This window comes from Montipora foliosa, chromosome 14, assembly GCF_036669935.1.
Source record: "Montipora foliosa isolate CH-2021 chromosome 14, ASM3666993v2, whole genome shotgun sequence".
In the NCBI taxonomy this organism is placed as follows: Eukaryota; Metazoa; Cnidaria; class Anthozoa; order Scleractinia; family Acroporidae; genus Montipora; species Montipora foliosa.
In genome coordinates this window covers 14,044,504-14,070,347 of record NC_090882.1, presented here as the reverse complement: position 1 = coordinate 14,070,347, position 25,844 = coordinate 14,044,504, and the positions used below count along the sequence as shown (strand labels likewise).

Sequence of the window (25,844 nt, the reverse complement as noted above, 5' to 3'; positions counted from 1 at the left end):
TAACCAATGGACCACTGGGCTATAAGCTTTGCGTTAGGGTTGGTCGCATTTTTCTCGGGTTCTCTGTCCATTAGGCTAACTCTTACGTAAGCTATAGTTTTTGTGTCTAGAAACAATTGAGTGTTTCACTGATTTCTGATTTAATTTTATTTTGATGATTGAAAAAGGATTGACTGTAATGTCGAAAGGCTAATTGGATCTTTGTAATTTGCATTCAAATTTCTCCAAACCAGAGTAGCGTCAAGATATGTCTTAATTTACGGATTGACCATGAGATCTTTTTAGGTATGTCGACACTATACTAGATATCTCTTGCGCCGAAAGGAAAAAGAATATCGGATAGGGCTTTTGTTTACAAACAAAACGTTTTCGGCCCGGTTTCTGCGACGGATGAACTATACGCCGTTTCAGTGTTGTAAGCGAGGCAAATGTTTGCGACACAGAGAGAGTAATGGAACTCCTTCCCTCTGTACCTTTGAAAAAAAATCCGTTTCAGACATCAAAACTTTGAAAATTAATGACTTGTTCTCTTCTCAAGCGAAAAAAATTAATGAGGAAATAATATTTTCAGTCTTTCCCCGTAAGAGAAGAATGAAATGAAATCCGCTTATTGTATTTATTCATTTATCTTTTATTTAGATCCTTTGAGGCAATGCTTTATTAGCACCAATTCGTGATGTCCTTGCACCCTTATCGTGATGAGGAGTTAAATCATTTCAAGTGTTTGTCCCTGGTTTTAAATGAATTCCCAAAGGCTTTACGTCAGACTTTTAAGACGATGTGGGACAGCACTATTGGGCATCGCCCTGGCTTTCAGCTTTGGGATGACTCCACTGCTGTGAGAAATCTCTTTGTCTCTGAAGAAGGAGGAACAACTAAAGTTCCTACCCACCAGTCGTACAATGAATGGGATTGCACCGCCTTATTCCAGGCTACCATCTTTGCAACGTCCTTCAGAATTCATTCCAAAACACTAAATGATTTGTATGTGAAGCCCCGAGCTGTTCCTCATGGAAGTTTCCATGGTTCTGTATTGAGCCCAAAAGGAGATAATGCCGAGACCTTTGCACTGGCCATTGATCAGCTTCGGCGTTTGAGGAATGCAGTTTGTCATTCTTCTCGCTTGGAGATGGACAATGCAACATTTCACCGTAACATTCAATACGCTAAAGAAGCGTTCAAAGCTCTGGGAATTTCCGCTGCGTCGATTGATGCAATTGGAAGTTTGACTGCATCTGACTTTCCAACAACAAAAGTACGTTTGTTGGAACAGCATGGAAGGGAAGAGAATCAAGCATACATAACATGTTTAGAGAGTAGAAATGCAGATTTCGAAGAGATAAGGGATTTCTTAACAGGCATAAAACAGAACGTGGAGATCCTCGCTGCTAACAAAGACGAGGTCGCTAGGTTGGAACAAATGGCAGGCGAAAAGGTTTCTACAAGGGTAGCAGAGGATATGATTTCAGCTGTGGAAAACTTGAGGATGCAACTGGAATGGAATAAAGGTAAAAATAGGACTTAACTGTTTTTAAGCCTCTTTTTACAACAGCAGGAGATAGCAATGGGCGTGACAAAACACACTGTCAATGAAAAGATGATAACGAGACAGGCAGATCTTCCACGTAGCAAAGAAGCCATATTTCGCATGGTTTAAAGTAAAGTAAAGTAACCATATTTAACGTCGATAACTCGTAATAGTAATTCAACTTCCAAAACCTGAGGTCGACGGTGCGCTCAATTTACTCCCCAATCTCCATCAGTGCTCCGTTTTACGAGTATTTAAAGCTACTTAGCTACACGGAAAGGTAAGAAGTCGAAACAAGGATGCGAGATCCGAGAATCGAACTCAGGACCTCTTGCACCAAGGCCGCGCACTAACCGACTGTGCCATCCTTGTTAGTCACATAAAATAAAAGAAACTGTTAGTTATTAAATTTGTCCCGCAGCTAAGCTAATGAGAGGCATAGGTTAACTTCTGAGATGGCGTCACAAACTAATTTTCTTTCCTTATTATAACTAGATAATTTATGCAGTGAAGAGAAATTTGTTCAGTGACGTAATCTCAGGAACGTGGCCAATATTCCACAGGGTCTGTATTTGGTTTAAACGACTACAAAGCATTGAAAAAGAAAGGGAAATAAGTCTACTGTGGGTGACAATTTATCCTGATTACGAGTAACATTTCAGATTATATGCACGAAGTTGAGATACTGTTTCTTTTTAATTCTTGATTTCTTCTCTTCAGTTTATAAAGTCTCAATGAGACAAAGGATATCCAAAATAATATAGGCAATGTCTACTATGTGTTTTACTTTTGCATCACAAAGACATCAAGCCAACAGTCCCAAGATCTTGTCTTCCTTCAATGGTTCCAAACTTTACTGGCCGAAAGAGTGAATGCCAAGAGATCGTGGACATCGTGAGTTCCGACCACACTCGGATCGTAACGATCTGGGGCTCACCTGGATTCGGAAAGACATCGGTTGGAATAGCGGTGGGCCACCAACTACAATCTCAAGGTTTTCATGTTTATTTCCTTTCATTACGAGGACTTCAGACAAAGGCAGATCTAACATCGAAGCTTTTCAGCCTTGTAAGGCAACCGACCACTTCGATTCAGAGATCAGTACCTCAGCTGCTGTCCTTTGAAGATGATCTAATTGAGACCCTCGGCAATATTTCAGATTTTCTCGTATTTATTCTTGATAATGTAGATGATCTACTAGAGAGTGGCTTTCCAAAAGTAAAAGAAGACGTCCTGCAACTATTTGAAGAAATTCTTGCGCGAAATGAGAGAATAACTCTGGTGGTGACCACACGAGAATCATTTGAGTTTATGAACTTGAATTTCCAAGGTCACAGATCAATAAGAATAAGGCCACTGGATGACACCTCATCTCATACTCTAGTTCTTGATTTAGTGCCAAATGCTAGTCCGGATGACTGCGCAAGAATTGCTCAAATATGTGGGTGTGTGCCTCTTGCAATGAGGTTAATGTGCTCTTTCGTTTGTGAAGATGATGGTCATCCAAGTCAGTGTTTGATTGAGTTCATTGAGTCCGCAACAGAAAGTATCGTCGACATCTTGGACAATCCAGATTATCCGTCTAATCAAAGGTTGCAGTTCCTATATGAATCATCCTTCCTCAGACTTTCCCCAGCAGAAAAAGAAGCATTTGTGTCTTTGTCTGTTCTTCCGGGATGTTTTACCATGGATCTCGCCTCAGCTGTAATGAATATTACGGGGGAGATTGAGGCTAAGAAAATGTTGCAAAGACTCCGAAGAAAATCCCTTCTCGATTCAAACTCCCAGCATGGAACATTCACAATGCACAAGCTCCTTCAATCATTTGCTAGAGAAGCGGGAGAACAGCGACTGGAAGAAATAGTGGCAAATGCAAAGTGCCGCTTCCATGCGCATTACATTTCTCGTTTCGAGAAACTGAATGATGAGTTTCTAAATGGTTATTCCATGGATGCATTCATCGCATTCTATGAGGAAAAGCAGCATTTTATGGAAAGCCTAGAAGACGGTTGCACAGATTCCAGGATAGCCGAGAATGTTGTTAAAGTTTTGATAAAGGCAGAGTTGTTTCTAGATTCGTTGTTTTGGTGTTATAGTGAAGCACACAATATATATTTTAACAATATCTACGATTTGGCATTAAAGGCAGCCAATGCTCTGGGAAGTGCACATTACCAGAGATGTTTACTAACGTCTAAAGCGTTTGGTGAAATTACTTGGGGAGTAGAAGGAAGTGCAATGCAACTTCTCAAGATGGCATATGAAATCCAGTCGAAATCTTATCCAGTTTCTGATGATGAAAGGAGTAAATACTTGTGTTATTTTGGCATCTGTAAGCTTGTTATTGGCGAGGTTGAGAGCGGGATCCAGTGTCTGGAAGAGGCTCTTCCTTTAATGCGTGGAAGCGAAGAGCACAAAATTTTAAGGCTCATTGTTTGCCAAGTCTTTGCTGTCTATTATCACTTCTTAAACAACCCATCTACCTCAAATTACTACTATAACAAAGCACGCAAGGAATGCAGTTCCGCCGCAGACGAGCAACTGGTTGTTATTCCACCTCAGGGATGCAAAGGAAAAGAACCAAGCAATAGCAAAAAGCTGCAAATAAACACTTGTAACTTAGGTATTTGGCCAATGCAATTCCTTGTTATATTTCACGTCATGGAAGCAGCAAAGAATTTCTTTGACACTGACACCATGCAATTTGTAATCAATCCTGCCCTCCAAATATTAAGTGATCTCAAAATTAATTCCAAAACTCCATTTCATTTGTTTCATTTCTGCGGTAATGTTGTCGAGCTTCTGGGGTCAACATTCATCGAAGAAGGTATGGTTGTATCAGGTTTCGAAGAATCAGTCGCGCGTCACCAAGGAACCCTCGAGCAATTTAAAGATAGCTCTTCAGCCCCAAAGGAAAACGTTGATTCAACCAGTCTTTCTCGAGAATGCAATCAGCCTCTCGCAGGGTTCTACCTATGCCTCGGTGAATTGCACCACAGCAAGAAAAACTACTCAAAGGCTCTTTATTTCAAAAAGTCTGCGCTTGATATCCAAAAAAGAAAAAATACAAAAGAAACAAAAGAAATCTTAGCCCATAGCTACCATTCACTCGGGGTGACACAGCATTTATTAGGTGATTTTACCTCTGCTCTGCAGTCTGACCGACGGGCATTAGACGTGCGGATAAACCTGTTCGGAGAGGATCATGCAAGCACAGCTGGTAGTTACCATTCATTCGGGGTGACACAGTATTCATTAGGTGATTTTACCTCTGCTCTACAGTCTTTTCAACGGGCATTAGATGTGCGAATAAAGCTGTTCGGAGAAGATCATGCAAGCACAGCTGATAGCTACCATTCACTCGGGGTGACACAGCATTCATTAAATGATCTTACCTCTGCTTTGCAGTCTACCCAACGGGCATTAGATGTGCGGATAAAGCTGTTTGGAGAAGATCATGCAAGCACAGCTGATAGTTACCATTCACTCGGAGTGACACAGCATTCATTAAATGATTTTACCTCTGCTCTGCAGTCAAAGCGACGGGCATTAGATGTGCGGATAAAGCTGTTCGGAGAAGATCATGCAAGCACAGCTCATAGTTACCGTGAACTAGGGCTCACACAGCATTCATTAGGTGATTTTACCTCCGCTCTGCAGTCAAAGCGACGGGCATTAGATGTGCGGATAAAGCTGTTCGGAGAAGATCATGCAAGCACAGCTCATAGTTACCATGAACTGGGGGTGACACAGTATTCATTAGATGATTTTACCGCAGCTCTGCAGTCTTTTCAACGAGCATTAGATGTGCGGATAAAGCTGTTCGGAGAAGATCATGCAAGCACAGCTGATAGTTACCATTCACTCGGGGTGACACAGTATTCATTACATGATTTTACCTCTGCTCTGCAGTCTGCCCAACGGGCATTAGACGTGCGGATAAAGCTGTTCGGAGAAGATCATGCAAGCACAGCTAATAGTTACCATGAACTCGGGGTGGCACAGTATTCATTAGATGTTTTTACATCTGCTCTGCAGTCTTTTCAACGGGCATTAGATGTGCGGATAAAGCTGTTCGGAGAAGATCATGCAAGCACAGCTCACAGTTACCATGTACTCGGGGTGACACAGCAATCATTAGATGATTTTACCTCTGCTTTGCAGTCTGCCCAACGGGCATTAGATGTGCGGATAAAGCTGTTCGGAGAAGATCATGCAAGCACAGCTCATAGTTACCATGAACTCGGAGTGACACAGCATTCATTAGATGATTTTACCTCTGCTCTGCAGTCAAAGCGACGGGCATTAGATGTGCGGATAAAGCTGTTCGGAGAAGATCATGCAAGCACAGCTCATAGTTACCATGTACTCGGGGTGACACAGCATTCATTAGATGATTTTACCTCTGCTCTGCAGTCAAAGCGACGGGCATTAGATGTGCGGATAAAGCTGTTCGGAGAAGATCATGCAAGCACAGCTCATAGTTACCATGAACTCGGGGTGACACAGTATTCATTAGATGATTTTAACTCTGCTCTGCAGTCTTTTCAACGGGCATTAGATGTGCGAATAAAACTGTTCGGAGAAGACCATGCAAGCACAGCTGATAGTTACCATGAACTCGGGGTGACACAGTATTCATTAGGTGATCTTACCTCTGCTCTGCAGTTTTTTCAACGGGCATTAGATGTGCGGATAAAGCTGTTCGGAGAAGACAATGCAGACACAGCTGATAGTTACCATTCACTCGGAGTGACACAGCATTCGTTAGATGATTTTACCTCCGCTCTGCAGTCTGCCCAACGGGCATTAGATGTGCGGATAAAGCTGTTCGGAGAAGATCATGCAAGCACAGCTTATAGTTACCATGAACTCGGGGTGACACAGTATTCATTAGATGATTTTACCTCTGCTCTGCAGTCTTTTCAACGGGCATTAGATGTGCGGATAAAGCTGTTCGGAGAAGATCATGCAAGCACAGCTCATAGTTACCATGTACTCGGGCTTACACAGCAATCATTAGATGATTTTACCTCTGCTTTGCAGTCTACCCAAACGGGCATTAGATGTGCGGATAAAGCTGTTCGGAGAAGATCATGCAAGCACAGCTCGTAGTTACCATAAACTCGGGGTGACACAGCAATCATTAGATTATTTTATCTCTGCTCTGCAGTCAAAGCGACGGGCATTAAATGTGCGGATAAAGCTGTTCAGAGAAGATCATGCAAGCACAGCTCATAGTTACCGTAAACTCGGGGTGACACTGTATTCATTAGATGATTTTATCTCTGCTCTGCAGTCTTTTCAACGGGCATTAGATGTGCGGATAAAGCTGTTCAGAAAAGATCATGCAAGGGCAGCTCATAGTTACCATGAACTCGGGGTGACACAGCATTTATTAGATGATTTTACCTCTTCTCTGCAGTCAAAGCGACGGGTATTAGATGTGCGGATAAAGCTGTTAGGAGAATCTCATGCAGACACAGCTGATAGTTACCATAATCTCTGGGCGACACAGCATTCATTAGGTGATTTTACCTTTGTTCTGCATTCTGCCTAACGGGCATTGGATGTGCGGAGAAAGCTGTTCGGAGAAGATCATGCAAGCACAGCTCATAAATACTATGAACTCAGGGTGACAGCATTCATTAGTTGATTTTACCTCTGCTCTCAAGTCTGCTCAACAGGAATTAGATGAGCGGATGTAGCTGTCCGGGGAAGATCATGCAAGCACAGCTGGTAGTTACTATGAACTCGGGGTGACAGCATTCATTAGGTGGTTTTACCTCTGCTCTGAAGTCTGCTCAACGGGAATTAGATGTGGGGATAAAGCTGTTCGGAGAAGATCGTGCAAGCACAGCTCAAAGTTACCATGAACTCGGGGCGAGACAGTATTCATTAGATGATTTTACCTCTGCTTTGCAGTCTGCTCAACGGGAATTAGATGTGCGGATAAAGCTGTTCGGAGAAGGTCATGCAAGCACAGCTCATAGTTACCATGAACTCGGGGTGGCACAGTATTCATTAGATGTTTTTACATCTGCTCTGCAGTCTTTTCAACGGGCATTAGATGTGCGGATAAAGCTGTTCGGAGAATATCATGCAAGCACAGCTCACAGTTACCATGTACTCGGGGTGACACAGCATTCATTAGATGATTTTACCTCTGCTTTGCAGTCTGCCCAACGGGCATTAGATGTGCGGATAAAGCTGTTCGGAGAAGATCATGCAAGCACAGCTCATAGTTACCATGAACTCGGAGTGACACAGCATTCATTAGATGATTTTACCTCTGCTCTGCAGTCAAAGCGACGGGCATTAGATGTGCGGATAAAGCTGTTCGGAGAAGATCATGCAAGCACAGCTCATAGTTATCATGTACTCGGGGTGACACAGCATTCATTAGATGATTTTACCTCTGCTCTGCAGTCAAAGCGACGGACATTAGATGTGCGGATAAAGCTGTTCGGAGAAGATCATGCAAGCACAGCTCATAGTTACCATGAACTCGGGGTGACACAGTATTCATTAGATGATTTTAACTCTGCTCTGCAGTCTTTTCAACGGGCATTAGATGTGCGAATAAAACTGTTCGGAGAAGACCATGCAGACACAGCTGATAGTTACCATTCACTCGGAGTGACACAGCATTCGTTAGATGATTTTACCTCCGCTCTGCAGTCTGCCCAACGGGCATTAGATGTGCGGATAAAGCTGTTCGGAGAAGATCATGCAAGCACAGCTTATAGTTACCATGAAGTCGGGGTGACACAGTATTCATTAGATGATTTTACCTCTGCTCTGCAGTCTTTTCAACGGGCATTAGATGTGCGGATAAAGCTGTTCGGAGAAGATCATGCAAGCACAGCTCATAGTTACCATGTACTCGGGCTGACACAGCAATCATTAGATGATTTTACCTCTGCTTTGCAGTCTGCCCAAACGGGCATTAGATGTGCGGATAAAGCTGTTCGGAGAAGATCATGCAAGCACAGCTCGTAGTTACCATAAACTCGGGGTGACACAGCAATCATTAGATGATTTTATCTCCGCTCTGCAGTCAAAGCGACGGGCATTAAATGTGCGGATAAAGCTGTTCAGAGAAGATCATGCAAGCACAGCTCATAGTTACCGTAAACTCGGGGTGACACTGTATTCATTAGATGATTTTATCTCTGCTCTGCAGTCTTTTCATCGGGCATTAGATGTGCGGATAAAGCTGTTCGGAGAAGATCATGCAAGGACAGCTCATAGTTACCATGAACTCGGGGTGACACAGCATTTATTAGATGATTTTACCTCTTCTCTGCAGTCAAAGCGACGGGTATTAGATGTGCGGATAAAGCTGTTAGGAGAATCTCATGCAGACACAGCTGATAGTTACCATAATCTCTGGGCGACACAGCATTCATTAGGTGATTTTACGTTTGTTCTGCATTCTGCCTAACGGGCATTGGATGTGCGGAGAAAGCTGTTCGGAGAATCTCATGCAAGCACAGCTGATAGTTACTATGAACTCAGGGTGACAGCATTCATTAGTTGATTTTACCTCTGCTCTCAAGTCTGCTCAACAAGAATTAGATGTGCGGATAAAGCTGTTCGGGGAAGATCATGCAAGCACAGCTGGTAGTTACTATGAACTCGGGGTGACGCTGCATTTATTAGATGATTTTACCTCTCCTGTGCAGTCAAAGCGACGGGCATTACATATGCGGATAAAGCTGTTCGGAGAAGATCATGAAAGCACAGCTCATAGTTACCATTCACTCGGGGTGACACAGCATTCATTACATGATTTTACGTCTGCTCTGCAGTCAAAGCGACGGGCATTAGATATGCGGATAAAGCTGTTCGGAGAAGAACATGCAAGCACAGCTAATAGTTACCATTCACTCGGGGTGACACAGCATTCATTAGATGATTTTAAATCTGCTCTGCAGTCTTTTCAACGGGCATTAGATGTGCGGATAAAGCTGTTTGGAGAAGATCATGGAAGCACAGCTCATAGTTACCATCTACTCGGGGTGACACAGCAATCATTAGATGATTTTACCTCTTGTTTGCAGTCTGCCCTAACGGGCATTAGATGTGCGGATAAACCTGTTCGGAGAAGATCATGCAAGCACAGCTCATAGTTACCATGAACTCGGGGTGACACAGCATTCATCAGATGATTTTACCTCTGCTCTGCACTCAAAGCGACGGGCATTAGATGTGCGGATAAAACTGTTCGGAGAAGATCATGCAAGTAGAGCTCATAGTTACCATTCACTCGGGCTGACAGAGCATTCATTAGATGATTTTACCTTTGCTCTACGTTCTGCCGAACAGGCTTTAGATGTGCGGATTAAGCTGTTTGGAGAATCTCATGCAAGCACAGCTGATAGTTACTATGAACTCAGGATGACAGCATTCATTAGTTGATTTTACCTCTGCTCTCAAGTCTGCTCAACAAGAATTAGATGATGATAGCTGTTCGGGGAAGATCATGCAAGCACAGCTCATAGTTACCATGAACTCGGGGCGACACAGTATTCATTAGATGATTTTACCTCTGCTTTGCAGTCTGCTCAACGGGAATTAGATGTGCGGATAAAGCTGTTCGGAGAAGGTCATGCAAGCACAGCTCATAGTTACCATGAACTCGGGGTGACACTGCATTCATTAGATGATTTTACCTCTCCTGTGCAGTCAAAGCGACGGGCATTACATATGCGGATAAAGCTGTTCGGAGAAGATCATGAAAGCACAGCTCATAGTTATCATTCACTCGGGGTGACACAGCATTCATTAGATGATTTTACGTCTGCTCTGCAGTCAAAGCGACGGGCATTACATATGCGGATAAAGCTGTTGAGAGACGATTATGCAAGCACAGCTGATAGTTACCATTCACTTGGGGTGACACAGCATTCATTAGATGATTTAAAATCTGCTCTGCAGTCTTTTCAACGGGCATTAGATATGCGGATAAAGCTGTTCGGAGAAGATCATGCAAGCACAGCTGATAGTTACCGTTCACTCGGAGTGACACAGCATTCATTAAATGATTTTACCTCGGCTCTGCAGTCAAAGCGACGGGCATTAGATGTGCGGATAAAGGTGTTCGGAGAAGATCATGCAAGCACACCTCATAGTTACCGTGAACTAGGGCTCACACAGCATTCATTAGGTGATTTTACCTCTGCTCTGCAGTCAAAGCGACGGGCATTAGATGTGCGGATAAAGCTGTTCGGAGAAGATCATGCAAGCACAGCTCATAGTTACCATGAACTTGGGGTGACACAGTATTCATTAGATGATTTTACCCCAGCTCTGCAGTCTTTTCAACGAGCATTAGATGTGCGGATAAAGCTGTTCGGAGAAGATCATGCAAGCACGGCTAATAGTTACCATTCACTCGGGGTGACACAGTATTCATTACATGATTTTACCTCTCCTCTGCAGTCTGCCCAACGGGCATTAAATGTGCGGATAAAGCTGTTCGGAGAAGATCATGCAAGCACAGCTAATAGTTACGATGAACTCGGGGTGGCACATTATTCATTAGATGATTTTACGTCTGCTCTGCAGTCTTTTCAACGGGCATTAGATGTGCGGATAAAGCTGTTCGGAGAAGATCATGGAAGCACAGCTCATAGTTACCATCTACTCGGGGTGACACAGCAATCATTAGATGATTTTACCTCTTGTTTGCAGTCTGCCCAAACGGGCATTAGATGTGCGGATAAACCTGTTCGGAGAAGATCATGCAAGCACAGCTCATAGTTACCATGAACTCGGGGTGACACAGCATTCATCAGATGATTTTACCTCTGCTCTGCACTCAAAGCGACGGGCATTAGATGTGCGGATAAAGCTGTTCGGAGAAGATCATGCAAGTAGAGCTCATAGTTACCATTCACTCGGGCTGACAGAGCATTCATTAGATGATTTTACCTTTGCTCTGCGTTCTGCCTAACAGGCTTTAGATGTGCGGATAAAGCTGTTTGGAGAATCTCATGCAAGCACAGCTGATAGTTACTATGAACTCAGGATGACAGCATTCATTAGTTGATTTTACCTCTGCTCTCAAGTCTGCTCAACAAGAATTAGATGATGATAGCTGTTCGGAGAAGATCATGCAAGCACAGCTCATAGTTACCATGAACTCGGGGCGACACAGTATTCATTAGATGATTTTACCTCTGCTTTGCAGTCTGCTCAACGGGAATTAGATGTGCGGATAAAGCTGTTCGGAGAAGGTCATGCAAGCACAGCTCATAGTTACCATGAACTCGGGGTGACACTGCATTCATTAGATGATTTTACCTCTCCTGTGCAGTCAAAGCGACGGGCATTACATATGCGGATAAAGCTGTTCGGAGAAGATCATGAAAGCACAGCTCATAGTTATCATTCACTCGGGGTGACACAGCATTCATTAGATGATTTTACGTCTGCTCTGCAGTCAAAGCGACGGGCATTACATATGCGGATAAAGCTGTTGGGAGAAGATTATGCAAGCACAGCTGATAGTTACCATTCACTTGGGGTGACACAGCATTCATTAGATGATTTAAAATCTGCTCTACAGTCTTTTCAACGGGCATTAGATGTGGGGATAAAGCTGTTCGGAGAAGATCATGCAAGCACAGCTGATAGTTACCATTCAGTCGGAGTGACACAGCATTCATTAGATGATTTTACCTCTGCTCTGCGGTCTTTTCAATGGGCATTAGATGTGCGGATAAAGCTGTTCGGAGAAGATCATGCAAGCACAGCTCATAATTACCATGTACTTGGGGTGACACAGAAATCATTTGATGATTTTATCTCTCCTCTGCAGTTTTATCAACGGGCATTAGAAGTGCGGATAAAGCTGTTGGGAGAAGATCATGCAGGCACAGCTCATGGTTGCCATGAACTCGGGGTGACACAGCCTTCATTAGATGATTTTACCTCTGCTCTGCAGTCAAAGCGACGGGCATTAGATGTGCGGATAAAGCTGTTCGGAGAAGATCATGCAAGCACAGCTCATAGTTACCATGAACTCGGGGCGACACAGTATTCATTAGATGATTTTACCTCTGCTTTGCAGTCTGCTCAATGGGAATTAGATGTGCGGATAAAGCTGTTCGGAGAAGGTCATGCAAGCACAGCTCATAGTTACCATGAACTCGGGGTGACACTGCATTCATTAGATGATTTTACCTCTCCTGTGCAGTCAAAGCGACGGGCATTACATATGCGGATAAAGCTGTTCGGAGAAGATCATGAAAGCACAGCTCATAGTTACCATGAACTCGGGATGACACAGCGTTCATTAGGTGATTTTACCTCTGCTCTGCAGTCTGCCCAACGGGCATTAGATGTGCGGAGAAGATCATGCAAGCGCAGCTGATAGTTACCATTCAGTGGGAGTGACACAGCATTCATTAGATGATTTTACCTCTGCTCTGCGGTCTTTTCAATGAGCATTAGATGTGCGGATAAAGCTGTTCGGAGAAGATCATGCAGGCGCAGCTCATGGTTGCCATGAACTCGGGGTGACACTGCATTCATTAGATGATTTTACCTCTCCTGTGCAGTCAAAGCGACGGGCATTACATATGCGGATAAAGCTGTTCGGAGAAGATCATGAAAGCACAGCTGATAGTTACCATGAACTCGGGGTGACACAGCGTTCATTAGGTGATTTTACCTCTGCTCTGCAGTCTGCCCAACGGGCATTAGATGTGCGGAGAAGATCATGCAAGCACAGCTGATAGTTACCATTCACTCGGGGTGACACAATATTCATTAGGTGATTTTACGTCTGCTCTGTAGTCTGCCCAACGAGCATTAAATGTGCGGATAAAGTTGATCGGAGAAGATCACATCCAAGCACAGCTGATAGTTACCATGAACTCGGGGTGACACAGCATTCATTAGGTGATTTTACCTCTGCTCTGCAGTCAAAGCGACGGGTATTAGATGTGGGGATAAAGGTGTTCGGAGAATCCCATGCAGACACAGCTGATAGTTACTATGAACTCAGGGTGACAGCATTCATTAGGTGATCTTACCTCTGCTCTGAAGTCTGCTCAACGGGCATTAGATGTGCGGATAAAGCTGTTTGGGGAAGATCATGCAAGCACAGCTGATAGTTACTATGATCTCGGGGTGACAGCATTCATTAGGTGATTTTACCAGAAGGTTTACTGGTTAGTGATCCTGGTCAACCAACAACTGCGATTGGTCTTAAATGATCTTGCTCAAGACCTAACGGCACTGCAAATTTTTAAGTCGTCGGCGTGGACCACGTTTCGTGCAGCCGTAGGTACACCTTCGTAGTTCACGTTAATCACTCCTTTTGTAGTTGACGTTATTGCGTTCTAAGCCTCTAATCCTTTGACCAATCGCGATGCGTTGCCTGGACCGAGAAGTAAACGAATCTTTCGGTCTAAGGTGCTCTTTGAACAAACTACTCGTTAGAGAACATCAAATAAAGTAGTGAACAGCAGGAGTGTTGAGGAGTCTTTCTTCCCCCAAAAGATTTCCTTGAACATGATGTACGCGAAATGGATAAGAGAAATCAACTAAATGCATTGTGCATTGTTTAAGCATGAACTCGTTTTTATGCATGGCTAGCTCTTACTTGGTGTTAAAAGTGTCGTAAGAAAGCTCTAAAACTTTCCATTTTATCGTAATTTGTGAGTAAAAAGCCAAATAAGGGGATTATATCACAAAACCACGGGAAGAAGCCTTATTTTAACTTTGGCGAAGATTGCTCATGGGATTTCATACATTGATTAGTGGAGATCTTGCAGGTTGCGTTAGATCACTGCAGCGAGCTTTTGATATTTAGACAAAACGGTTTGAAGAAGATCTAGAAGAACACCAATTGTCTATTTTGCAGTCTAATTACATTTTCCCATTCCTCTACTGTTGATATAAAACAAACTATTTTAATGGGAGCCATCACTCGTTAGCGCTAAATTGTATCACTGAGACGACCGCTGTGGCAACAACAACGCCACAAAACAATCATATCATTGGTTAAGAGGGATAAAATAATCGTGCTGCACGTGGGACACGCATTTTGGTGCATATGTTTGTGGTATTCTGCATAATGACGACGTGAAATCACCAAATTTGAGGTTTTAACAACAACGTGAGAGTGCAAGTGTGCACCTTTCATTTTCTATTTTACCTTGAAATCGCTCATATTCAATTTATTTTTATGATACTTCGCTCTCTTTGTGCGAAGGTAAAGAGATGTAAAAATCATGTCGTGAAAGACAACGATAATGCACAAGTTATCTTTTGAAGCAACGCACCCTCGGAATATACAATCACCTGGCGACCATCCAAACCCTTTAAATACGACAAACGTGTGCCAACTTACGCAAGAGAAGAGCTCAGTGGTAGAAACCTCTCTCAAGGTAGAAAAGAGAAACGAATTTATCGTTCTCAACAAGAGTTTTCTTAAACTAGTTTTAAAAACTTATACACAGTACTTATAGAAAGTTGAAGCGTACCAGCTTTCCGCTCCTTCTCGGAGGCTTGTTCACATATAAATGAAAAACAAGAATTGTGAACCGGTAAACTGTTAACGGTCACGTGATTTAGCAACACGTGACCGCAACAGATTGTCCCAGATGTGGGGGAGCAGGTATCTTCCAGTGTCACGGTTCAAGTCCGGCCTATGAACCCGGATATAGATGGCCTCTTTGATGCCCCGCTCTATCCAACGATCTTCATGGTCTAACACCATGGGAAGGACTGAATATGCTTCAGCTGGAAATACCACTGGTTCAATTTCGAATAGATTGCGAATAGAACAGCACACATCCCGAATCCCTAAAAATCTGGGTTTCGATTTTTTTTTTCAAATCCAGCGAATCCTATTTGAAAAAAAAATTCACCGGATCAAAAATCCAGATTTGGATTTATCGAAAGGAACGCGAAATCCGCTTTAAGATCGAAAAATCCCTTTTGGCGAATGTTCCGTTCCTCATTCAGTTCTGTTTATTTTAAAGGCCGTTTACACGACAAAAAAAATTTGGGTCCGGACCCGTCAAAAAAGCGGTACGGACTCATAACTTTTGTAAAGAAAGACTGGAGTTTCTGCAGGACCATAGGCGCCTATGGCCCTGTGGAAACTCCAGTGTTTCTTTACAAAAGTTATGAGTCCGTACCGCTTTTTTGACGGGTCCGGACCCAAATTTTTCTGTCGTGTAAACGGCCTTTTATTCACACTTCTTGACATTGTAAAGGTTACAATATAGAACGAATTAAGTTCATAATAAATCCGACATTTGACTCAATTAAGTTCGACGAACTGTCTTTGCATTGACCAACCTACTCATGAGACTAACTTAACTCATGATTTAAAAATTAGTACGATAATGTATTCCGTCAACGTTAAGTACTGAGGAAATCACGCAGTTCTGGAGAGAACGTTAAGCACGTTGTAAACCAGAAATTAGGGTACTCATTAAGCCGCGGCTACACGAGCGAGTTTTTGCTTGCGATGGTGATGCGATGATTATTTTTATGTTTATTACATCCATTTAGAAATCACTGGTGATCCTTGCAATCTAATTTTTTGGTCTAAATCGCACCATTTCCTCAGCCAATGAGAAAGGAACACTAAAACAAAACAGCCAATCAGATTTCAAAGCTTGTTTAAGGTAACCAATCAAATTGCAGGAAACTGAAAGACAAAGAAAACCATTGTATGGCCAATTTTGCAACTTTTTTTGCAACCATTATAAATTGTTGCGTCGCCAGCCCGCGGTGAAAATCACCCGTTTCGCCACCCTCACGCGACAGCTGAAAAAATCGCAGAACAAAAATCGCGAGAAATTGATTGAGCTGAATTTTTCACGACAAAGTCGCGAACTTTGTTACTCGCGTAGCCGTGGTGCAACGTTTTGCCCTGCATTCGTGACAATTTGTGACGCATCAAGGGGATATCTAACCAATCAGATGCGAATCGCGAAAAATGTCTCGCCAAGTGTAGCCACCACTGATCGTTGGCCATCGCAAGCAAAAAATCGCTCGCGTAGCCCGCGTTGTATCTAACAAATCACAAAGAATAATGACGGGCGTGATTTGCAGAAAATCTGGCTTTATCAGACGAGTCGAGAAAGGTAAATTGAACACCATGAAAAAAAATTTTGCTATTTGAAGTTTCGTCGGTGCTCGAAACGCTCGAAAAACCATTTCACATTTTTTTTTACTTTGGTTAAGCCTTAGACTCCCAGGATTGATCAGCATGTAAATTCTCCTCAAAATTTCAATAAAATGTCAGTCAGACAGGTATTGAAAATAAAGATAGTTATCAGCTTAACAGGTGTGATATTGATATAACACCAAATTCTCACATGACTACCCAACAAAGAAATCTACGGTACTAGTTAGGAGAGTAAAAGTTCAATCTTGGGAATGAAAGGGTTAATTTAACTTTATCAATTCGTTTGATGAAACCAGATTTTCCCGTTTTAACCCCACCGACGCAGCAGCACCGAACCTTTTCATTCGTCTTGATTTGCAAAATTTTGCACGTTCAAAAGAGCAAAAACGCGAAAATGATATATTTAAATTTATGGTGGCTTAACTGCTGAGTTAACCCTGCAACGTTTTTGTAAAGGAATAACGCTAATTTTAGTATGAAAGTAAAGTTTAGTGTTAAGGATTAAGAAGACATTCTTCCGGTAGAAGGAATAAATTGATTCATAGGTCAGCAATTCGTGCGTGTATCGAAAAAGCAGACTAGGGATGAAAAAAAAAAAAAAAAAAAAGAAAGCTCTTTTGATGTTAAGATAAATTTGTGTTTTGAATTGTTATTGAATCGTTTTAAACGGCTCATTCTCGTTTCTTAAAGGGGTTGAGTCCTGAAGAAAGACACCGAGTTCTTCGGATTCGACGTAGCGTTTATTTTAGAGGGACACCTCCGCCAAATAGGCGCCGGACCAGCGGAAGGGGAAAATTGGCTCCATCGTTCCCAAGCCTTTTTGTCGCAAAGGGTCGCGCATCTCATATTTGCATTGAGAAAAAGCAATTGGAGCTTGTTACAACGATAAAAGGTTAAGTCAATACTTTTCTAGTCTCTGGGGCATATAAAGAAACGAACTCAAAGCAGTCAATCAAAAGGTCACGTTAACTATTTTTTAAGGCCTCCAGGATGCCATATTTTCCCCAGCCGTTCTCGATGATCTCGATGATTGAGGGGTTTTTTTTTACCAAAAAGTGATAGAAGTTGAATATAGTTTTGCTGCTTGAAAAAAAAAACCACAAAAATTAGTTTCCGCCGGAAATTTCTCAGTGTCAATTCGCGCCGCAAACTTAAAAAAATCGCCAATCCGCAAAATAAAAGTCCCGCAAAAATTCTATGCTATACGGTAACAGCAAAACGCAAGCCAAAAGACAGATGAAGAAAAAATAACATAGTTTTTATATAAAACACTGAATTTCGAATTCTCAGCCAAGGATTAATGACAGTCGATCGCAAAAACACTAAAATTCCTGTGGAAGGGCAAGATATTCTGTCAAAAGGAAGAGATTAATCACGTGCTAGGATCTTCCTAGTTCACAGCAAGGAAGATCCTAGCACTAGGGCCAAGAACGACCTCTTGCATGTAAACTGAATACAGAAAACATATGGCGCTAGAATGATCCGCCTTCTAGGATCTTCCTAGTGCTAGGATCTTCCTACCTCCATGTAAACAGCCCCTAAATTTCTTGTGCGTGCGTGCGTGTGTTGTGGTGATGTTTATTTCAAGGTCGTATGCAAATTTTTAACAGAGAAAATGTAATTAATAACAGATATGTCAAACAAAGGTCGTTAAAAAGCTTTATTTTTGGTAGTTCGGGTGGACGAAAAAATGTCACAACAACCTTTTCCACCGTAAAATTTATTGAAATAAACAAAATATCTGCTATAAGTATCACCCAACTAGTGGACTAATGCAAATGCTGCATTTTGATTGGCTACGCTACTAGAGGAACAGCAACGGAACTTACAATCGGAACCAACAAGAGAAGTAATGTTTTGGATTATTATGATGAGTATTATCATTGCAGGTACTCCTTCATTGCATGTTTTACTATCTATGATTTACATTAAATATTGAAGTCGTAAGCATGACCGAACAGTTCCTTTATTAACCTACCAGAAAAAGGAGGAGACAAAAAAGAGAACTGTTATTAATTGTTCCTGAGGAACAGCTCGGAAAAGAACAGAAAAAGACCAATAAAAGTGAAGCGCTTACATAAGAACACACACTACAGAAGAAACGTTCATCTTGTCGTGAAATGGGACAATATAGTCTTACTTGCAAGAAGACTCAAGAATGTTCTTGTCGCATCTTCTGAAGCTTAACCTCAATCATTTCTTGAGTTATCTGACTGCTTGTCTGAGGTAAGAAGTTCATCATGATGGGAACATAGTTTGCTTCCTCACTGATATCAGTGAAAAGACCATTGGAAACAAGACTGAAAAAGAAAAAGTGAATGCCACAAAAAGAGAAATATTAAAAAATCGCACATTCAATTTTGAGTCCAGACAGGATTTTGATCTCAATTATTGTCTTGACACTGTTTGAAAATCATGAAACATACCATAGGTTGGGTGAGATGTGTCAACTCAGACTAAAAAGGTGGGATGTCATGAGCATAAGAACAAATGGCTGGCTGACAAACTCAACAAAGGAGGAAGAACTTTGACTATCATTACAATGTATTTAATGAAATGACTGACCGTACTGAACTGACTGAAAAAAGGAATGAATAAAGCAACGAACAATAAAAAATGAATGAATGAAACACAGGGAGACTGATCAAAACAGTGAAATACTGATCGACTCACTAACTGACCGACCAATAATTATTGACAGACATATTGCAGATTGACTTGATGACTGACTGACTTGACTAACCTAAATGGGGGATTGGCAGACTGCCTGATAATTTGACTAACAGGCTCCGTAACTGAATGACTGGCTAATCCACCACCTGCCTGACTGACTTATGCGCCGATCAAATAGAAACTTCAACATCCCCCCACCCCCAGGCAAACCCTGGGCACTTGACTTTTGCCTGCGTGGGGTGGGGAAAATTGAACCGGAAGTGTCAGGTTTCAAATTTTTTGTCGGGCGCCGAAGTCGCTAATACAGCTATAAAACACATGTTTGTCCAAGATGGAAGTGTTTAAAGGAAGAGATGTAGCATTTGTGAGCGATTGGCTTACAAAAAAGGTCTTCAAAAGGTCTTTATTGAAGACAGGAGGAGCCGACGATGATTATTCTTTAGTAGGGCATTTAAACACCATTTTGGCCCGACGGGGCGGGAATTTGAACGATCCCATCTTCAAAAGTTCAAATGCCCGGGGGGGGATGAGGGGATGTTGAAGTTTCGAGTTGATCGGTGCATTACAGCTGTAACACACCATTTGACTGAGACGAACATTTAGAGTGACTGGCTGACTGTCTGATTGACTGACTGAAAGACAGACTGACAACCTGACTTGACTGGCTGATTGAGTAACTGACTGTCAGACTAAATGATTAACTGATACACTGACTTCACTGACAGTACAGTTTGACTGACTGACTTAAATTGCAGACTAACAGACTGAATGACTGACTGATTGATGAGCCACTTGAACTAGCCAACAAATGGCAAACTAATCACAGTAACAAATAAACGAATAATTAAATGACTGGCTGACTGATGAACTGACTGCCAGTCGCTGAACTATCAGTGGCTCACCTTGATGCCGATCCCAGTGGTCCCTGAGTAAACATGACTTATTAATCTGTTTCGTGTAAGATATGGGTTAGGGACAGGTAATGACATTGTGTGCAATGTAATTTTCCCCTTAGTCACGTGTAAGATGCATTAAGGTAATAATACCGGCAGGTCAAAAATAATATGATATTTATGGTTCTGTGGTTTCACCCTCTGAGCTCGTCAAAATAACAGTAAATATACGAGCTTTTGGCCAGCTTTGAACAGTTCAACGATTCAATTTTAATGGTGAACTTCGCGTTTCAATTGCCACAGAGCCCTTACCTTTCTTTCCTTACTTTTCTTGTGACAAGGATATAATTTACCGAGCTATAGAAATTGCACAGGCGTCCCTAGGGGCGCAATAAACAATGAAGTGCCCTGGGCATGGGACGAATACGATAATCTGTGTTTTGATACATGAAGGATCTACTGTGGAAAGTAAATAAACAACATGGCTGCCCGTACACTGCTCTCTGTGGACTTTGAGGTATTTGGGAAAGTGCAAGGTATATTAATTTAAAGTTATTGACTTCTTTAAAGTTGAAAATCGTCAAAACGTAATTGGAATCTAATGCTGCCGAGTGTCAAAACGGAGCAGCTACAGGTACACAAGAAAGGCTTGTTTCAAATATGAGCTGAATTTAATTACGGACATTACGAGATTCGAAAGGGTTTTCCTCATGTAACAGTGGGTTTTCAATGCAGGAGGATTAAACACTGACCGTCCTTTCAGTAGAGAAACGTACTACAATTTTGTAAGGGCCGGTGGCTGTATAGTAAGGCCTCAACTGTTGCCATGCCAACGTTACAACAAATATAAATTCGTCGTAATTCTCTGGCTTGTATGTTGTATGAGAAAAATTCATGTTATCCATTAAAGCACTGAACTTGTTACATGAAAAGAAAACAATCCTTTGAATATATTTCTTTTTGATTTTCTTGAAGAATGCAAAGAAACAAATCTTTCTGGTGTTAAAAAAAGATCGGGATTAAGGTCACTGAGCTATAATTTTTATTGCGCAGCACAATTGTAACAGAACTTCATTTCCGCTTTTATCTATTTCGGGTGCAAGCAGCTTAAGTATGGCAATATTGGGTGTTTTAGGTGTTGAGTTCAATGGAAAACCCTTCCGAGCCTCCTAAATACATGGATTGTTTGCTTACATGTAATTGGCTTTGAGACTAAAGATAGTCTTATATTTTTTGCACTGTATCTTTTAACAAAATCATCCCAACTTTTCACCCTAAATTTGCTTTTCAACGTGCCACAAAAATTACAAAACCTACGGGTAGGTGTCACCCAGGTCTATTCTGCAGGGGCCGGTTGTTCGAAGCCTGGTTAGCGCTAACCGTTGGTTAAGAGACATCAAAACCTGAAGGTTTCCATGGTATTTAATGCTGGTTAGCGCTAACCATGCTTCGAGCAACCCGGGCCAGATCTATAATGATGCCAAAGTATCATTAATTTTAAGTAGACTTCATCCATCCAGCAGCTTCAGCTCAGGTGTAGTTAAATAAGTTGCACTTTTTCTAAACTTATGCATAGGTAATTGATTGACAGTATGCATAACTATTAATTTTATTATTATTGGTTTATTTAATTTTTGTTGGCAAAATGAACTCTCCACAAGAACAGGAAGTTAAGGCACATTTTCTTAGGATGGTTCAGCTACTCTATGCTGGAAGGTTTTTGTTTTCATTCTTCGACAATTGTGCTTCATAGCTCAGTTGGTTAGAGCGTCGCACCGGAATCGCGAGGTCACGGGTTCAAACCCCGTTGAAGTCCTGAAGTTTTCAGGCTTCTCTACGCAATTGCAAAAATTGCTCTCATAACTGCGAAGATCATAGCTTCACTTAATTATTTTATTGTATGTACCTGAACTGGTACTTGGGAAGTAAATTTTCAGAGTAGTAAATTATAATCTTTTTTTTCAGGTGTGTTCTTTCGAAAGGTAAGAATCTTAGAGCAAAGTAAAAATATTGTGTTCAAACTTCAAAACCTTGATCAGCTGCATGTCATAATAAACACAGCAGAGTATTAGATTTAAGTGCCCCTGTGACCAAAAAAATCAATTCTTATGTTCCTTTGGATTTCAAAACTATGTTAACTAAACACCAAGCGACCAAAGTCTTAAGCCTTGATTTCAAAAAGACACCTGTTTATTTTAACTAGAATTTTTGTTATTTAGTGGTCCACCATTACTAACTTTAAGATCTTGAGAGAGTTGGATCGAGGAGAAAATGGTGTCAAAGGCTCACTAGTTTAAAAATGCAATGCGTGTGTACGCTACAGAGTTTCAGGTTTTCAGACTTTTAAACTTGCGTTCTGCATTCACACGCTGACATTTTAAGCTAGTGAGCCTTTGATGTCACTTTTCCTGAATCCCATCCTCTGAGGTCCAATCGGTCAGCTTTGAACGTGAGTAATTGCGGACCGTGAAAACCAGTCAGGTGTTAAGCAAACACACTTTTAATCACAGGGGCACTTTAAATGAACGTCTTTAATTAGTATAATAGTTTCGTAAAATCATCTCATCGCAACAAATCAGTTCATAATTTTCTTGCTAATGATAGTAACAATAATGATGATATTATTATTATTATTATTATTATTATTATTATTATTATTTCATAGTCATACTTCTCAGCTTAAGTTTTTAACAGCTGGTAAAATTGTGGTGTCGGGCAACAACAAGTTGCCAATGAACACCAAAATGTTTCTTTTCCCTGTCCTTTACATTTCCAATACTTTTCTTAGTATCCTTGCTGATCCCAGCAATGCAGCAATGCATAAAATCATCTCATCACAACAAATCAGTTCATAATTTTCTTGCTAATGATAGTAACAATAATAATGATGATATTATTATTATTGTTATTATTAGATGCTGTGAAGTCACAAAGATCCTTGGGTAAACGAGGCTCAAGTTTCCAATAAGCTTTTTCAAAGCTGACCTTTATGTCAATTGAAGATGAGTGTTTTGGGATGGTAAATTTCAAACCACGACAGAGCACAAGCTTGAAATTTGCCATCCCAATACGTGCATCCTTGACTGACGTGAAGGCAAGCTTTAAAAAGCATATTGGATACTTGGGCCTTGTTTACCCGAGGATCTTTGTGGCTTCACAGCAACTACTCTACGGTCTTTAGCGTTTACAAATAATATAATAAAAGTCCTTGGCAGGCCCATGCCCTGATCCATCCCTTACCAAAGCAAAAGTATGGAAATGGTATGGGGTTGCTTGGGCCATATCTGACCCATATATGGGAATGGCATGGGAAGGTTGGATGATGATATGGAACTGGTATGGGGTCATATTTTGTCAAATTTTGGGCTATGGGAAGTAAATGGGAAGAAAACCGTAGACTTCCCATATGTTTAAGTCCTGGATCATGTATGGTATTGGTATGGGACTTCATCAAAATTACCCATAGCAATACCATAGAGAAGAGTCAATGATCATATGGGATTGGTATGGGAATGTCACATACCTTTCCTCAGATTTATGCTATGGGAAATATGTGGAACTTTACAAAATACGTAGCAATCCCATAGAGACTAGTCAGTCAACAAGTGGGATTGGTATGGGACTGTCCCATGTCATTCCCATACCAGATTCTATGGGGAATATATGGAACTTTACAAAATACGTAGCAATCCCATAGCATAAGACAATAAAATTGTGCTAAGTGAAGACAGTCACTGTTTATGGGCTTGATATGGGGGAAAATAACCCATATCAAAGAAATACAATACCCACGTATGGGCCATAGGTTCTCCCATGCCATTTCCATATTTGGACCATATATGTCCCATAGCACCAGCAATGGTAAGGGATGCTACAGAATTCTGGCAATCTTCAATCCCAAAGAAGTTCTTGGTGATGTGCCTGACAGTTTATCATTCTTGTTATAGTAGGCAGCACAGCTTTCCTCAGTTGTCTCCATAATACCCACAAGAGGTGTTCATGGTTGCTTGTGAACAAAATGACTTCACAACTCACATGTGGCAAATCACATTTTGTACGCGATTGATTTGCAGAACACCAAACAGACTGCTGCAGAACATTCCATTGTTGGCTGGGTGATGAATACAAAACGTAAAACTGTGGTTGGACAATTACAAGGAGAAAGAGCAAATATCCGTATCATGTAAGTGAACGGTCAAGAATGGGTCATGAATAAAATTCTCACCCCCTCAACATTATTTTTGTCAAAATGAGTTCAGACTACAACAACACCTTGCGAATGCAGTGTCTGTAGCAGCCACCACGTTGTTGAGATCTTATCCAGGGGCCAGTTGCTTGAAGCCTGGTTACTGCTAACGGTTGGTTAAGAGGTATCAAATCTTATAGGTTTCCATCCTGGTTTACGGCAATAACCATGTCTCGAGCAACCCGGGCCAGGCCATTCAATGTGTAAATTCCTAGGGGTTCCGTCATTAGCAACCGATTGTCTCCTGAACCACCCCTAATTTGATGACTAAAAATGTCTGGCGTTAGACAGAATGCATGTAGGAGTTGTTTACCCTCTCCCTCCCACCTGGAAGAGCGACAGTTTTAGATTTTACTCTGTCTACAGTGTAACCCAGACGATTTTACTTGCCAATAGGGGCCATTTCAGTGGTGAAAAGGCTTAGGTACTGCATCCTGGAACAAGATATCCGTTTCTGGTGATATAACCCGACATGCATGTTGCCATCATGTCAACATGTAAGGTGAAATAAGGACAAGAGGCTCTTCCTCGCCCAATCATGGACCACTGCTTCCAATCTGGACCAAACTGAGAGCTTTCTTAATGAAAAATATGCTTTGTTTTGAATTTGCTGTCAAAGGTCAAAATATGTAGTAAAATCATTATTGGTTTTTCTGATTTTTAGGAAAAAGTGGTTGAAAGAAACAGGAAGCCCGAAGTCCAGAATTGACAGATGTGAATTTAGGAATGAAAAAACAATAACCAGTCTTGAATTTAGCACTTTTACGATCCGCAAATAGTCACAATGTCACGTCTTTCAACAGGCAAAGAGACAATTTTATTTCTATTCTTTTGCAGAGAAGATAAATAACTTTGAGGTGCCATTTAACTTCCCTGTTTTAGTAAGTATGCACCAGTTCGAGAATTTTTGGAGGGATTTAAAAAAGAGTCATTTTGTATTAACTTTATGAGGTCCCCTTCTCCCTCAAAGTGGGCAATCCCAGGTGTACATATAGAACTTAATTTTCCAGATTGCAGTACAGCAGCTCTTATTATGAACAAAAAATAAACAGGGAGACGTTAATGCTTGTTGTCAGGTTTTCAAATGGTTTACCCACAACACAGTGATTGTCTTGTAAATAATTATGTTCACTATTTTTTGCATTATCACAATAGTTTGTAACATGTTTTGTAAACTTGTTTCCCCTTATGGTCAGTTTAAGTAAAGCTTGAACTAAAGTTCTATTTGTGATGTACCATAGGCAAGTTACCACTAATACTTCAACTTTCTGATACAATGCCAAAAGGCCAGAGTTCAATAATCTGCAGACTTCCTGGTTTGAAAGTGGTGATTTATGTTTC

General features: G+C 41.4%; 4 protein-coding genes and 1 long non-coding RNA gene across 6 annotated transcripts in view; 4 read left to right on the top strand and 1 right to left on the bottom strand.

Annotated features, from left to right (window-relative positions):
• Positions 1-6,744, top strand: part of LOC137985229 (uncharacterized) — a 21,501-nt gene extending 14,757 nt beyond the window's left edge. For both annotated transcript variants that reach the window (XM_068832780.1, XM_068832781.1), the window contains 2 exons: positions 640-1,508; positions 2,331-6,744. In XM_068832780.1, coding sequence (XP_068688881.1) covers positions 677-1,508; positions 2,331-6,643 — 5,145 coding nt within the window. In that variant the 5' untranslated portion in view covers positions 640-676 and the 3' untranslated portion in view covers positions 6,644-6,744. The remainder of the gene's footprint in view (positions 1-639; positions 1,509-2,330) is intronic.
• A 6-nt stretch (positions 6,745-6,750) lies between these two features.
• On the top strand, positions 6,751-8,530 carry LOC137984456 (nephrocystin-3-like). Its single transcript, XM_068831628.1, has 4 exons — positions 6,751-6,774; positions 6,828-7,056; positions 7,305-7,726; positions 7,832-8,530. Exons 1-4 carry the CDS (start codon positions 6,751-6,753, stop codon positions 8,528-8,530), a joined length of 1,374 nt encoding a protein of 457 aa, XP_068687729.1.
• Positions 8,531-8,637: 107 nt separating this feature from the next.
• Positions 8,638-12,911, top strand: LOC137984455 (tetratricopeptide repeat protein 28-like). The gene is made up of 6 exons (XM_068831627.1): positions 8,638-8,661; positions 8,715-8,943; positions 9,068-9,630; positions 10,094-11,136; positions 11,228-11,405; positions 11,727-12,911. Exons 1-6 carry the CDS (start codon positions 8,638-8,640, stop codon positions 12,909-12,911), a joined length of 3,222 nt encoding a protein of 1,073 aa, XP_068687728.1.
• Positions 12,912-18,350: 5,439 nt separating this feature from the next.
• On the bottom strand, positions 18,351-20,648 carry LOC137985326 (uncharacterized). Its single transcript, XR_011119281.1, has 3 exons — positions 20,570-20,648; positions 18,832-18,991; positions 18,351-18,665 (listed from the first exon to the last, which is right to left on the bottom strand). It is a non-coding gene; the product is annotated as an uncharacterized lncRNA (long non-coding RNA).
• Positions 20,649-20,692: 44 nt separating this feature from the next.
• Positions 20,693-25,721, top strand: LOC137984617 (acylphosphatase-1-like). Its single transcript, XM_068831788.1, has 4 exons — positions 20,693-20,793; positions 22,223-22,239; positions 24,331-24,440; positions 25,168-25,721. The coding sequence occupies exons 1-4, from the start codon at positions 20,739-20,741 to the stop codon at positions 25,280-25,282; spliced, it is 297 nt and encodes a 98-aa protein (XP_068687889.1). The 5' UTR covers positions 20,693-20,738; the 3' UTR covers positions 25,283-25,721.
• Positions 25,722-25,844: the final 123 nt, after the last annotated feature.

What these genes read in the sequence shown, in the direction of transcription:
- LOC137984456 (XM_068831628.1), top strand. Translation starts at nt 6,751, where the DNA reads ATGCAAGCACAGCTCATAGTTACC. An exon ending in AAGCACAGCTCATAGTTACC is followed by an intron (nt 6,775 to 6,827) that starts GTAAACTCGGGG and finishes TCTGCTCTGCAG; the next exon opens with TCTTTTCAACGGGCATTAGA. An exon ending in CTGCCCAACGGGCATTAGAT is followed by an intron (nt 7,727 to 7,831) that starts GTGCGGATAAAG and finishes TCTGCTCTGCAG; the next exon opens with TCAAAGCGACGGGCATTAGA.
- LOC137984455 (XM_068831627.1), top strand. Translation starts at nt 8,638, where the DNA reads ATGCAAGCACAGCTCATAGTTACC. An exon ending in AAGCACAGCTCATAGTTACC is followed by an intron (nt 8,662 to 8,714) that starts GTAAACTCGGGG and finishes TCTGCTCTGCAG; the next exon opens with TCTTTTCATCGGGCATTAGA. An exon ending in TTAGATGTGCGGATAAACCT is followed by an intron (nt 9,631 to 10,093) that starts GTTCGGAGAAGA and finishes TCTGCTTTGCAG; the next exon opens with TCTGCTCAACGGGAATTAGA.
- LOC137984617 (XM_068831788.1), top strand. Translation starts at nt 20,739, where the DNA reads ATGGCTGCCCGTACACTGCTCTCTGTGGACTTTGAGGTATTTGGGAAA. An exon ending in AGAGCAAATATCCGTATCAT is followed by an intron (nt 24,441 to 25,167) that starts GTAAGTGAACGG and finishes TCTGATTTTTAG; the next exon opens with GAAAAAGTGGTTGAAAGAAA.